A 16,029-nucleotide genomic window follows, 5' to 3' on the forward strand; every position below is an offset into this window, starting at 1 on the left:
GCAAGGGAGAACACCTGCTCACTAAGCTCACAAAGCAATCTAAGTGGTAAGAAGTAATACCATTCAAAGGAGAAATAGATACAGATTCTGTGACAAGATGTAATAAAATTGAATACAATTCTGTCAAAAGTTGCTAACATGGAGTTATGCATTAAATGTGAGAAAGTATGAAACCGAGATGGGAACTAAAATAAGAATATGAATGATATACTTACAAAGCATTTAAATCTGAGCAATTCACACACCCTTTCGTAAGCAGGAAAAATGTACATCAGTCCACAGAATTCTTATGCGACGAAACTACTTCTGTTTCATATGAAATTAAAACAAATATGGTATCACCTATTCCGCACAATTCTACAGATGCAAGAAGAGATAAAACAGAATACGACGAACACATTAACAATGTAATTCAAAGAGTGTAATACATACAATAAGTCCTAATCAAGAACACACTGCGATGAAACCAGTGTCATGTTATATGATGTTGAAGTTTTGACTTGTGCGAAGGTATGACTGACTCAAACACATTTCATGTCCCAGATTCTCATTCAGCTCCTGTCCACCCGCCTTGATTTGTGTGTGAGATTAGATTTGCATCCAAAGATGTGAGCAATTTTCCAAAACATATTTCCGTGTTTGTCTTGGATCTGCGCAGAGCTCTTTCCCATACGGTAAGGTCTTTTTGCGCAGGTAATATGTACGCTAATGATTGCGCAGACTATTAGTGGCGTATGTTCGGTCCCTCTGTTCACCAATTGATTATTGTATCTTTGGAGGAAACTATCTAAGGGTAGAGCAAAAAAAGGGATTAAAATAATAGGTGTTTGCTTGTGTGAGAAACAGGCAACCCTCTAAAGAAATGGCACTCCGTTGTATTTTGAGATCTGTACCAAACTCGTTGCAAGGTATAAATTAATCTATTTCAGTACTAGATATGAATATTAATATATGAGCGACTGAGGTGTGCATAATATTTTTGTACCTGCAGTGTATATACCATAGGGTAATCGTATTGACATTACCGTTATCTAGTGCTACCAAAGCTCAACAGAATTTCTGAAACTGGCGTGTATCCAAGCACTCTAAAATATTTCATGTTATTGGCAATAGCCATCGATCGTAATGCTAAGCTGGCATGTGATATGCATAGCTGCTTTGTATGAATTTCTCGTCATTATTCTTACGTTACTTTACATTACGTCTACAGCCACGTTAACTGTAGACATGAATTGTATAACATTTCTGTAGATGGCCTGTGCTGTGGTTGAGAGGTGTTGGTCATTTAAACTAATGTATGAATGTCAACTACATTAAATGGAAACACAAGTGTGTTATGTACGTTGCATTAGTGTCTAAACCTCACAGTGTATCAGCCTTTGCCATGAAAATTATAGAGCTGTTGTTTTTCTGGTATTGGACGTTACATAGAACATAGGTGCAGACATTGCAGCCACAAAGTTACTCTCATTTCTTATCTGTGTTAATACACATTCATTTTAAACATTTGGCAAAATAAATCCAAATTTTAAAGTCCGCGTAATGTAATGAGTACATTATTTAACAAGTAGGTAAGTTGATACTTTTAGTGACTTCTGTGCATGAATGAACTTCAAATAATGCAGTAATTAGTTGTAGAATTCATAAATTTTGATTGTCAATAGTCTTGGCTCCATTTACGCATGTGGAGTTGCATGCAGTGTCAAAGCAATGATGATTCTGTGTACTATGTGTAACCCTATGACAGATTTTTTTTATCATGACAAAGATAGTATTTTAGTCTGTTGCTAAAACAGTGTTACGTATAATGAAAGGAGATGTAGATCCAGGTGGTGTTCAGGAGTCTCCTGCCATTAGCACACAAAGGACTGTTATTGTTGTATGAACATTTTGCTGAAATTCATACTTCCATCATTTGCATCCAAACAGTGAAATTACAAACATCTGATATTGAAAATTGCACACTATCCTGATCCAGATTTTACAGTTCTGTTGACAATGGGCTTGCCAAAGTCTGTTAGTCAGCCAATCAAGGTAAAAGAAATTAAGAAGAGGTATATGGAGGCCGTAGTCTGATATTCATTGGAATTGTAAAAAAAACCTGAATTAGGTTATCATTCTGTAGTTGGTGTATTTTTTTTAGCACTTCTATATTGAGAGATAATTGGTATTGCTCAAAAGTACTGTGTATTACAGTATGTAATTTGTTTTTGTGCTCTTTTTTCATTTCCTGTTAACTTTCTTCTGCCTATTCAACCAATTGATTTTGTCTCTTCATGTTTAGGAGGGGGAGGATAGCTACTGTATGTTGTTTGTTTAGTAGAGCTTTATCTTGCATGCCTTCTGCTGAAACTGTAACCTATTTTCATCATTTCCTCCACAGTTAGTTTCTTGCTTCCACTGCTGAGTCCCACTCATTTCAGTTTTTGTTTGTTATGTTCTGTCCTTTTTTTGACGTGTTGAGTTGAAAGATAGAAAAGAAAATTTATTGCTATCTGTTGTTCAGCTCTCATATTCACTGTTTTCCATGCATTTATTAACTATGCTTGTCTAAACTTCTGATACACCAGCAGCAGTACTACTGCAGATGCACATGTACTTCGGATCTAATCTGAGAAATGCCATTGATTGCAGTTTGCCTGGTACTACCCATGAATTATTCACTGTCCTTTAAAATGTGTAAACATGACAGACAAATGAAGATTTCTAGTTGAGCAAAGTGTATTGCTTAAGATAAATAACTATGATTAAAATATTTGATACTTTGAAACTGTTGCTCTAATTGTCTTAATTACTGCTCTGCACCCTACTCCATAATATTTCATCTTCAGGGTTGATTTCATTTCATTTTTCATAGTGATGGTATTATTTTCCCAAAATATTTTCCAAGAACACATTCTTATGTTGCTGCCAATAAAGCATTACACAAGGCATGCAACTAAAGGCTAGAACAGGGGTAGTATCAACCAGGGCACTTTTTCTCTGTGGTATATATTTTGGCTTTCTCATAGCCAGTGGGAGAATAGTATCATGTGTGTTTTGAGTGCTGGAACTGAAATCATTGGAACGTATTCTTAACATGTTCTGAAGCTGATTGGTTGTGGTTTATGAGGAAAAGCTCAACTACAGTTGCTGAACAATTAGAGTAGTGATGTCATCTTATATTATGAGACTCAGATTATTATAATTTTTTTTTTATTATGCTTACTATCTTGGGAACTACAGGGATTATAAGCAGTTTTCCTGAAGTGATAACACATTCCATGGTCATAGTCATGTTGGGATTTGGCACAGTTAGCCTACCTCAATTCATTGCTGATCAACATGATGTGTGTTTACTGCATTGAACATGCTGTTGACAAACTGCTTTGCTCTCATGTCAGGACTCACAGTGAACACCAACAACATTTCTCTGTATAACAAGTAAGTTAATGTGTTGTCGCTGATCTTGACTCTTACCAAGCAATGATGGTGATTTATGACAGTACTGTTGGACGCATTATTTAAGCGATAATAATTTTATAATGTTTTTTTTATTTAATGGGGTCTGACTGTTAGCATGTTCATCAAAATAATAAATTATCAAATCTAAGATCTGTATATCATAAACAGTGTCGTCAGATTACATTGTATCACTTAATGCTCCTTTGTCATTTTCCAGTATGTAAGAAGTTGTCTACAAGCAGCAGCCCCTTGTGCAGATTAGGGTCAGCAGTGAGAAAGATGGATTTTCATCCATCGCTTGCCAGTCTTTCAAAGGCAAGCAGGAGTGATTATATGAATCTCTATAGCAACAGAACACAGGCAACATATTTGGTCTGTGCCAGAAATTTTGCTGTTAGCAGTGTGAAAAATGAAGCAGAAAAATCACATGGAGGGGATCATACTAAGTTATGGAGTGCGGAACGCATACTTGCTGCTGGACTGCTTGGTGTGGTCCCTGTAGCATTAACTTTTCCATCGCAACCACTGGACTGTCTTCTTGCCTTGTCTCTTGTGATGCATAGTCACTGGTAAGAATATTTTGTTTTTATTGTGATATGTAATCCTTGTTGTTTCTTTTTGTTATAAATTTTAAATTATAATGTAAAAGAAAAATGATTCTGACTGAAACCAACTGCCCCTGTTTCCTGTAGTCCAGGATTATTTAGCACTTTTTCTAAAAAAGAAAAAGGTTAAAGGCAATGAACAGAATTACAGAAAAACATAATATTTTAATTAATATGATTTGCTGAAAACTTCTCAGATTGTTTCACATGTACAGCAAGCCAGTTTCAGAAACTCCCCGTTTCACCACACTTTTGGTTTGTTGAATGTAGGCTCTCCAATCACTGGGTATGTAACAACTACTTGACCAACTGCACCTTGATTGTGGTGGCGCAGTGATAATAGCGTATCAATATTCTAACAATGGAAAATCTAGGATGGAATAACAACAACATAATGTAGGACGGTGAGTCCCAGACAGGCACAAGAAAAATGCTGCTATATGTGTCAGCGTTCAGTCAAAAGGCATTCTTCTGAAGCAGAAACCACGTACACATTCATACAAGAACAACTCGTGTACACGTATACACTGCCTGTGGCTGCTGTGGCCAGGCTGAGTCACAGCTGTGCGTGTTGGGAGCAGCAATTAGGTGTGGTTGTTGGGGGTAAGGTGGTGGCAGGGGGCGGGTATGGGGAATAGCAGGGTGGGGTGGGATGGTGGGAGGATGTACGGGACGGGTCTTGCATCTGGGTCTATTGCAGTGATATGAGCCAAGCGGCAAGGGGTTGGGAGTAGGGATGGAGTAGGGACATAGAAGGATATTGCATAGGTTTGGGGGCAACAGAATACCACTGTGCAAAGGGTGGGAAGGATAGTGGATGGCATAGTCTCCATTTCAGGGCGTGATGACAAGAGGTAGTGGAAATGCTCACAGAGAATGTGTTTCAGTTGCTCTGGTACTGGGTGGTACTGAGTCGAGAGGGGACTTCTCCTTCATGGATGGGCAGTGGGTCTTTGGGCTTGGTAGGTGATTGTAAGGACAAGACTATCTGTTTTTGTAAAAGATAGGGAGGCTAATTTCGGTCTGTGAAGGTCTCGGTGAGACTACGTTCCACCAGAATCAAATCACTTTCTACCCCATTCAGTAGTTCATCTGTTTGGCCTCAACCCAACAAGCCACCTTTTTCAGTGTTGACCTCTACCTCAAGGGTGAGTACAGCAGTACCTCTGTTCAAATCAATCTACCAACCACTAGCAATACATCCAATTCGACAGTTGCCATCCATTACATACCTACAAGATCCTTCTATACATCCTAGTAACTTGTATACATCACATCTGTAGTGAAAAGCATTCCCTCTCCAAATACACCAAGGGTCTCACTGATGCCTTCACAGGTCGAAATTATCCTCCCAACTTTGTACAGAAACAACCTCCCTTGCCTTGTTTCTTCAGTCACCCATCACCTCCCAAATACCCACAGTCTAGCCACAAGTAGCACTCTCCTCATAACTCAGTACCACCCAGGACTGGAGCAAGTGAATCACATTCTCCACCAAGGTTTTGACTACCTGCTGTGCCCTAAAATGAGAAACAGCATGCCCACTATCCTCCCAAATTTTCCCACAGTGGTATTCCACTGCCCACCAGATCTATGCAATACCCTTGTCCATTTCTACACCACCCCTGCTCTGTTCCCCTTGCTTTGTGGCTCGTATTACTGCAATAGACCTAGATGCAAGACCTCCCATACATCCTTCCACCTACTCCAGTCTGGTTACAGTCATCTCCTATCCCATCAAAGGCAGGGCTATTTGTGAAAGCAGTCATGTTATCTACAAGCTAAGGTGCAACTACTTTGCTTTTGATATGGGCATGGCAACTAACAAGGTATCTGTCTTCATGAAAGGCCACTGAAAACTGTGGCCAAGAAGTAGCTGCACTATCTGGTTGTCAAACATACTGATCAACACAATGTGCTTCACTTTGTGACTGTTTCACAGCCTGCATCATCTGGATGCTTCCTACCAACACCAGTTTTTTGAATTGGACAGGTGGAAACTCTCCTTGCAGTATCTTCTATGTCTCTGTAACCCCCTTGCCTCAGCCTTCTTTAGTTCCTGTCATCCACTTACTATACCCTTTCCTGCTCCCAATCCAACACAACACAGTACAGCTTTCTAGTTTGCCTACACAACCTCTAGTCTTTTTTTCCCCCTTCCCTACTTCTCTCCTCCTCCCTTCTGAACCCCCTCCCTCCCCCTCCCCCCACACCAGAAAGAAACCTTCAAATTGCTTGTGGAAGCCTTATCTTGTCACCACCATGTCTGTGCTTGCTCCCACAAGCAGCACTACAACTTTCCCAACCTCTCCCTGCTATCTCCACCTCCCAGGCCATCACCCACACCTGACTGCTGCTTCCATCAGGCACAGTTTCGACTCAGTTCAGCCACAGCACCCAGAGACAGTGGTTGTATGTGTGAGTTGTGCTTATGGGTCATTCGACGTCTAATCAACAAATGAAACCATCATTTTCAACCTTACCCCCCTTGGATTTAAATGAAATTAAGTATGCCTATAGCACTCATAAATAGTACTACAAATTAATTTTTTCACGTTTTTCTGATAAAAAGTTACCAAGTAATGGACTTTCAAAAACTGAAAAAAAAGACAAATTTTTGACTTGCGGAACAGTGTTGTTTTATTTATAACTCGTGTTCTAATTAAGCTAGAACAATAAAATTTACTTCATTGGAAAGCTCTTTTAAAGAGCTTTTATATGATACCAAACATCATTAGTTTAATACAGATATACACATGGTTTATAAAAACAACATTGTTGAATTTATTGAATTTTGAAAAACTGCATTTTAAAATTCTCAGAAAAATATATGTGAAAGATACACTTTACATCTACATATTCTGAAAGTTTCAACTTGGGATGAGCATGGGATCACTATCAAAAGCAATTTTATGTTTACCACAATTCTCCAAAATCAAAATCACAGTCAGGTAGGTGAATTTCTATTATTTTGCTACACATGAAAATATTACAGTGTTAGATATTGTTACATGGTCCACAAATTGTACTTTCGACATGAATAATTGCTTATTAAACTTTAGTGCTAACTATTTATTAATAGCTATAAAACCACAGGAAAAAAAGAAAAACAGGAAGCTATCTCTCATTTTAAATATTATATATAAAATGATTATTTGGTGTCACTATCTGCAATCTGTTCTGGTTAATATTGTCAGCAATTTTCACCTTTTGTTGAAAGTGACCCACACATTTTTTTGTTGTGAGGCAGCTGTAGTGAAATTATGTGATTAAGTCTGAAATGTGTTTTGAATCTAGCTGAAAGGTACTTTTGTACAAACCTCACAAGAGTCTGTAAGTTTGTATGCCTACAACCAGTTAATATTTGCATACTATTAACAAAATGAAATTTTTTTTTACAGGAACTGAAAGAATAAAGAAGTAATATTGTGTAGTATTGAATATAGAAAGCTGGGGCATTCAACTTCAAAAACATTTTTTGAAATTAGTTTGTTCACTTGAGAAATATAAAGTGCCTAAAATTTCATCTTTGTGCTGTAATCCATTTAATGAAAAGGGCCACAATAACCACTAGAAAAACTTACAGCCTGCTTCACAATGGATGATAGCAAGAAAAACTTTCTTAACTTTAAACAAAAAAGTGTGTGAGAACTGCCATAAAAAATGCACGAGTAGAATTTTGTGATACGTCTAGCACAGAAAATGATGATGATCTACTGTATTCTGTGGTGAAACAAGAAAGTGAAAAGGTTTTATGAGATAGTGACTTACAAGACATTGCAGGAAGTGAGTCCTTAGAAAGGTTGAATGCTTCTTTGCAGTCCGTTGATGAATCGCCATTTAAGAAGAAACGACTGTGTGAAGCAAAATATCCTACGGAAAAACTAATTAAATTAACTTCAACAATTCAAACAAAGGTATTATTGCTTCCTTCGAAAAAGAAGAGGAGGTGCAAGATCGTGCAGAATCTGAGATGATTAGTCAGCTAAAACATAAATTATGTACATGTACATCTCGAAGTAAACAGATGGAAATTCTTACCATTTTACCTAAAAGCTGGAGTGTTAAGAAGCTTCAAGATGAATTTAACATAACAAATTACATGGCTTGAAGAGTAAAAGATTTGGTGAAGTTCAAGGCCAAACCCAAAACCTGGCAAGACTCTTGATCAAACAACTGCTGATTTTCTAAGAAACTGTTATTGTTCTGATGACATAAGCAGGGCAATGCCTGGGAAAAAAAGATTTTGTGCTTGTGAGAGATAACGGAGAAAAACTGCAAGTACAAAAACGGCTAGTTTTAAGTTATTTGAAAGAAATTTACACGAACTTTAAAGTCAACCATCCAGAACACCACATTGGATTTTCGAAGTTTGCAGACCTATGTCCCAAAAATTATGTTTTAGCTGGAAGTAGTGGTACACACAGTGTCTGTGTGTGTACTACCCATCAAAACTTGAAACTCATGCTGGACTGGATGTAACATTCCTCAGCTGACAAAAGATGAAGATAATCCAATAAAAACTTACAAAGAGTGCATTGCAAGAGTTGTATGTAATCTGTCATTACCTGCTTGTCATTTTGGTGAATGTAAATTCTGCTCTGGCCCAGAAACATTTAAGACATATTTACAAGATTTGTTGAATACTAATGATATTGTTAATATAACTTATCAGCAATGGGTTTCCGTTGATCACACATCTCTAGACACAATCATAAAATCATCTGACAACTTTAAGATTTGTTGAATACTAATGACATTGTTAATATAACTTATCAGCAATGGGTTTCCGTTGATCACACATCTCTAGACACAATCATAAAATCATCTGACAACTTTATTGATTGTTTTTTTTATAAATTAAAATTGCTTACATGACATTCATTTGTTGCTAGTCAACAATTAACCTTCCTAAAGAGACTGAGAAATGAACTTAAAGAAGGTGAGGTCTTAGCAATCTGTGACTTTTCTGAGAATTACTCCTTTGTCATCCAAGACAAAGTTCAAGGCTATCACTGGACAAACATGCAAGCAACGATTCATCCCATTGTTGCTTATTTCAAGGATGGGAACAAACTCGAGCACACAAGTCTTGTAATCATATCAGAATGCCTAACACATGACACTGTTGCTGTGCATTTGTACCTGATGGACTTCCTGACTGTTGAATTCGGTAGAAAACCAAGAAAAATATATTATTTCTCTGATGGAGCAGCAGCTAATTATAAAAATAGGAAGAACTTTATCAACCTGTGCCATCATGAAGAAGATTTCCAAACTGTTACTGAATGGCATTTTTCATCCACCTCGCACGGGAGGGGAGCTAGTGATGGTGTTGGTGGAACAGTTAAGTGACTTGCAGCTCGAGCAGGTCTGCAACGGCCATACAGTGATCAAATAATGACACCAAAACAACTTTATATGTTTGCCGAGGATAACATGGAAGGAATGAACTTCAAGTATGCTACTAAAGAAGATCACAAAAATGAAACTTCTGGAGAGATTTGAGAAATGCTGCAAAATTGTAGGGACACGCAAACTTCACACTTTTATTCCTTTTAGCAAGGACAAAATAATAACAAAAGTGTATTCAAACTCTGATGATAGTAAAATTGAACTGGTGACAGTTTCTGACATTGATACAATACTGTTCAAACATAAAAGGATATGTTGCTTGTGGTTATAATGGACACTGGTGGTTAACCTGTGTACTTGAAAAAAAAACCAGGAGAAGGATGAAATCACAGTTAATTTCTTACATCCACATGGACCGTCACCATCTTTTACATTTCAGAGTCATCCAGACATTCTTTCCATAAGCAGTAGGGAAGTAGTGGCAATCATAAACCCTCAAACTGCTACAGGGCGAACATATAAGTTATCCAGTGCAGAAATGTTGATGTGCAACAGACGGATTAATTCGAAGTATGAAGTAGTGCACTAATAGGATGCCTATTTGTAAATAATAGTAATTACTAACTGAATTTAGGTCTGATCTCAGGTATTTGTCTTTCTGTATTTATTTATTTATTTTAAGTTGTCATTTTGTATTTATTAATTACAGAAGCATAAAACGTATGTTCTTTTGTCAATTAAAAGTTATTTTTAATTTCCAAATTTTCCAACAACATACAGCTGGTGAGAAGTAGGCCTAAAATCTAAAATAAATTAGTTTTTAAGCACCACTCTTAACATAAACTTTCAGAATATGTAGATGTAAAGTGTATCTTTCACATATATATTTTTTTGGGAATTTTAAAAGTACAGTTTTTCAAAATTCGGTAAATTCAACAATGTTTTTTTTTAACGATTTGTGTATATATATTAAACTAATGATGTTTGGTATCATACAAAAGCTTTTTAAATGAGCTTTGCAATGAAGTAAATTTTATTGTTCTAGCTTAATTAGAACTTGAGTTGTAAAGAAAATAACATTGTTCCATGAGTCAAAATATTTGTCATCTTTTCAATTTTTGAAGGTCCATTACTCAGTAACTTTTCGTCAGAAAAATGTGAAAAATTCATTTTTCCTCATGATTTATGAGTAGTATATGCATACTTAATTTCAAAAAAATCTGAGAGGGGCTGTTTGTAGCACTTGTTGATTTGACATGGAATTGCCCTTATGTGAATGTATTTTCAGCTTCAGGGGGAGGCATTTTGGCTGAAAGCTAAAATGTATAGCAGTCTTTCATAGTGCTTGTTAGCAACTCAGTATCCCCTCTATGTGATGTGGATACCCACATTCTGTTGTTCATAATTTCAGAATAGTACATAAATGAAAGAAAAAATGTAGAATTGAGTTGTGGCATTATCAGTAAATATTCTAGAAGCAACCTGGTCCCTCTTAACGTGCAACACCCCTCAGAAAAATGTTATCACAGGTGAATGATAATTTAATTTTCTGTATGATATTCAGTACAAAAATGGACTAGTTTAAAATAGAAATAGGCCCTAGTGACTTAACTGCAATTGGCATCACCATCTTTATCATGTTGATTCTTCCTATGTATGTGGCTTATGCTACCAAAGTTACATGCTACAGTTACTTAGTCAATCCATCAGATGTTTCATTTATAGTATTCAGATACATATTTACTAGACCACATCTGCATGTTCCCGTATTTGGAGCCTGCTGTTTGAACTTAAAGCAAATGTTACACTTTCATTTGTGACCATTAATGACTGGCTGAATTACTTCTGCAATGCTATAAGTCATTACTCCAGTAATGCTGTAAGTCATAAATAATAACCTGATTTTTCATAACTCTTGCTCACTTAACAGTTTTGTTGACATACCTCTGAGATGTCTATCAATCTCAAAGAGTCTTCCACAAATAGCAAATTGACACCAAATGCACACTTGGGATTCACCAGTTCATAAACTGATTTCTACCTGCTGCTGATTATCATTCAGTTGTCCAAGAATATTTAACAGGAGAGGAACAGTCTTAGCTGAATATACACTGCTGATTTAACAACTGCTAAATGCAGTCTTCCACTGATCAGCAACCATGAAAGCTCCTTACACCAAATAATTTTACTTTAAATTTTAAAGAAATACTAATTCTGTCATCCCATACATCATCCCATACATTCTCTCTCTCTCTCTCTCTCTCTCTCTCTCTCTCTCTCTCTCTCTCTCTCTCTCTTTTACAATCTGATGTTTTCTTGTCCTCTTCAAAACAAGTGAGGTGAGACAAATTATTATTATTATTATTGTTGTTGTTGTTGTTGTTGTTGCATACTTATATTATGATATATGTAGACTTTGCTGCCATTATTGTAGTAAAAGGGACCTTTTTTTTGTAATCATTGTTTTGCTCCAGTGGGCATATTTCCAGGATACATCAGGGTACATACGTGTACCACCAGTGAGATACTCTTGAACAAAATTCTTGACAGTAGTCTATTTGTAAAGAACATTCACAAATTTCCTCCTGGTAGAGTTGTTCTGCAGAAACAGAAGAACGTGCATTATATGTGGAATTTGTTTCAGGATGAAAATTCCTGGCAGATTAAAACTGTGTCCTGGGCTGAGACTCGAACTCGGGACCTTTGCTTTCGCAGGAAAGTGCTCTACCGACTGATCTACCCATGCACAACTCACAACCCGTCCTCACAGCTTCAATACTGTCAGTACCTCATCTTCTACCTTCCACTCTGCTGCAGAGTTTTCTGGGAATATCCTGCAGGCTATGGCTAAGCCATGTCTCTGCAGTATCCTTTCTTCCAGGAGTACTTGTTCTTCAAGGTTCGCAGAAGAGTTTCTGTGAAGTTTGGAAGGTAGAAGATGAGGTACTGGCAGAATTGAAGCTGTGAGGAAGGGTCGTGAGTCGTGCTTGGGTAGCTCAGTCAGTAGAGCACTTGCGCGCAAAAGGCAAAGGTCCCTGAGTTCGAGTCTCAACCCTGTACACAGTTTTAATCTGCCAGGAAGTTTCATACCAGTGCACACTCCACTGCAGAATGAAAATCTGCTTCTTCTCTCAGGACATTTGTATTACTTTCATTCATGAAACTGTGACAAAAACTGGGTTCTTTGCAGCACCCTACTAATCCAGGTTGGCAGTTGGACGAGCAATTTTATATAGTTAGTGACTGAAAAGCGACCTTGCAGTGCAGTGAGTCCGTGGTGCATTGAAAGGGAAGGGCAGAGGGGAGGTTAGTGAGAGAATTTTCACACTGGTTTGTTGCAACAGTAATAGACCTTTGTTTCCATAAAACTTTGGTTGCAGCTTTACTGATTCTAACTTTAGAAATATTTTTGAGAGTTGTACTTTCAGCAAGAAGATTCCTTTTTTCTGACTATTACTCAGGGGCAGTTCAGAGTTAAATGCTCCAAGGGAGACCTACTCCTAAAGATACATTAAATTATTTTTCATTAATATATTACCAAATTCGAATTATTAGAAGGTATTTGGAATACTTCCATGCAGATTTATATGATGACAGTCAACATTTTTAGAATCATGGATATTGACTGGTGTCTTTCAAATATGCATCAGCTAGTGGTGATGCAGTGACTTGAAATTGTGGTTTTCTTGTATGGAATACAGCTCTAATGGGCTTCTAGAAGGCTTAAACTAGCGTTGTGTAAAGCAGTCTTACCAATCTCCACATTAATTTCAATTTCCATTGTGTACAACAAATGGGAATCAGAGTGACTATGACCCCTCTCAACTCTGTCTCCCTGAACTTCTCTTTTGTGCTCTGAAGTGCCATCAATCAACATTCACTGCTTTTGTTTTGATACTTTTAAAGATACTTTCTTGTTTCTGCCGTTGCAAATTCTGTCCACTTAGTAAAGTTATGCCTGGTTTGTCAGTCTCACTTCAGTCCACTAGAATACAGTAAAATGAGCATCATCACACAGCTATAATTTCATGAGAAGAGACATTTCGTAGAGGGACAAAACTGTCTCATTACTTTTAGGTGCTAATAAGTTCCTTCTGATGTTTTTTGCTTGATAAAGTGCATTACTGAAGAGAGATTGTCGTATTTGCGTTGTTTTCACAGATGGGTGTTACATAGAATTGACAAATAATACATATTTTCAGTCGCATTGAAAGGGGCAGTAGAATTGGTAGGACTTTGCAGCACTTTAGAATTTGACCACATTGGTAATAGTCACAGCCTTTCCGAAGTATGGAAAGCAAGAGCCTCACCTCATTTTTACCCAAATGTCTTGTAGCTATTACAACAGTGTAAGTGAATGTCATTTTCTTTTCCTTAGCTGTTCATTTGGCTGTTGCTTGCTTTAGTACGGGTGATTGGAAAGTCAGTCATGTAAACATTTTTGCTGAACTTCTGTAATAGAATGGAAAGGGAAATAAGAGCTATTGTTATGCTTACTTTTTTTCATAGGTCTTCCAATCATTTACAAATGTGCATTGATTTTCCCATTGTCAGAACTATTTACAGGTATAAACAACACTAACCTTTCTTACTATATTAGCATTAAATACTAAACATAATAAAAGTCATACTAATAGCAGTTTGACAGTGATGTATTTATAACATGAACTTAAATTGCTAATATTGTGAGGAAGGCAGAACATGTAGAGGATGCAACATATCTGCCAAAGAGACTTGCTATACTACACTTGTCAGTCTTCTTCTGGGCTAGTGCTGCAAGGTATGGGATCTTTACCAGATAAAGACATATCAAAAAAGTGCATAGAATCTATGAACCCTCTACCATACACATGAGTGTAGTGTGAATCACAAAATGGGCATGTAGACGTAGAAGTCTTCGTAAAAATCTCAAGATTGAAGCATCTCTGGTTTTAGTTATCAAACAGTGTGCCTGACAAGTATGTAACTTAGCATTTTTTCCCTTCATTTTGTATCATCGTACTTTTTATTATAAGTAAGTTAACAAAGCTAGAAATAGTTTCATATCCAGATTTGAAACAGTGTTGCTGAAGTGTATTGTTTGCATAATGGTTTTGTTGCAGACGTATGAAATTTCTGCAGAAGTTAACAAATTACTTTGTTAATTTATTATTTGTAATTGTGGAAGTAAAAATGCATCTCATATTTGTTCCAGGGGTATTGAAGCAATTGTTGTGGACTATGTGCGGCCTATAATTTTTGGAAAAACTTTTCCAGTAATTGCACATGCTTTGGTTTATGTGCTTTCAATATCAACATTGACAGGCTTACTGTTTTTGATTTTCAATGATTGTGGCTTTGCCAATGCCATTCATTTACTGTGGAAACTGTAATTGTGAAACAGTTTCAGAACTAATTAGTATATGAAGTGTGTACTTAAATTAAGTTAACATTATGTACATAAAATTGGACTGCAACACAATCATGTAAAGTAATTATTTATTAAATGGTCTTGGTAACTAAGAGTCATTCTTATTAATTTGGTGAATTCAACAAATGGTGATACACTGTAATTGTGGGACATTAATATTGTCAGAGATGTTTCCTTGTGAAGATGAAATTAGAAATCAAAGTGAAAACTAAAACTACAATAGAAGATAAAGCAGAGCTTTTACGGTATACTGATAATTTTTACTTTTGGACTGTGTAACTACAACTGAATGAAACACAATTTTTGTGCCATACACATTTCGCCATTACTCTCTGCAAGGCATCTTCACTTCTTACAATTGCCACTTGTTTTCCTCATTTCACAACACTGGGAACTGAATACTTGTTTTCGTCTGACAATCAGCAACACAAACCAAAACATTGCATCAAGACAAGTTTTCATTACCAGTATACTGTAATATTACACTCAACTGAAGAACACATGGCTACAAAAGTTGAAGATGCTACAACTGAGCTTACTGAAACTAAATTTAAAGGAAAATGGATAATCATATTCCAAAATTCAAGAAGTGCTCCAATATAAGATGTCACTCTTTGTAAACCAGGCTAAGAAAGAAAACACACACACACACACACACACACACACACACACACACACACACACACACAGAGTTGGGAGTTAAAAAATCTACTTTCCAAGCAGTGGCAGGAGAACACACATATAAAGGTATTAAAGTTTGCAACCTTCTGGAGCCAGTGGGTCCTTCTTCTGGCAGAAGGAGAAGGAAGAGGGCTGATGAGGTTTAGTTATCATCATTGAAGACAACAAGCAACAAATGGAGTAAAAACTCACTAAATAACTCACTACGATTAAATTTTATGCTTGCACTGACTCACGGCAGAGTGTACAGAACACTGCTGAATGCTTGTTGCCTGTCGGAGGATGCATGGCGTATGTTCGCAACAGTTAATTTCGGAAAAAATAGAGGAAACGAAGACAGACAACAATAGCAAATTAGACAAAGTAGTAGATCAGATGGAACGACTTAGTAATCAAGTTTCAAAGCTAAAAAATGTGTTCACTGGGGATATGAATTAACATGCCTTCAGTCACAACTTTTCATGTTTTATTAAGTACCTGAAAATAATATACTGGTGCTAAAACACTGTTCATCTTTTCCACTATTTCACACAT

The 16,029-nt window shown here is 36.8% G+C and overlaps 1 protein-coding gene across 1 annotated transcript; it reads left to right on the top strand.

The window, feature by feature from the left end:
- The first annotated feature begins 669 nt into the window (after nucleotides 1–669).
- On the top strand, nucleotides 670–14,908 carry LOC126348271 (succinate dehydrogenase [ubiquinone] cytochrome b small subunit, mitochondrial). The gene is made up of 3 exons (XM_050002340.1): nucleotides 670–908; nucleotides 3,662–4,013; nucleotides 14,599–14,908. The coding sequence occupies exons 1-3, from the start codon at nucleotides 863–865 to the stop codon at nucleotides 14,774–14,776; spliced, it is 576 nt and encodes a 191-aa protein (XP_049858297.1). The 5' UTR covers nucleotides 670–862; the 3' UTR covers nucleotides 14,777–14,908.
- The last annotated feature ends 1,121 nt before the right edge of the window (nucleotides 14,909–16,029 follow it).

This window comes from Schistocerca gregaria, chromosome 1, assembly GCF_023897955.1.
Source record: "Schistocerca gregaria isolate iqSchGreg1 chromosome 1, iqSchGreg1.2, whole genome shotgun sequence".
Classification (NCBI taxonomy): domain Eukaryota; kingdom Metazoa; phylum Arthropoda; class Insecta; order Orthoptera; family Acrididae; genus Schistocerca; species Schistocerca gregaria.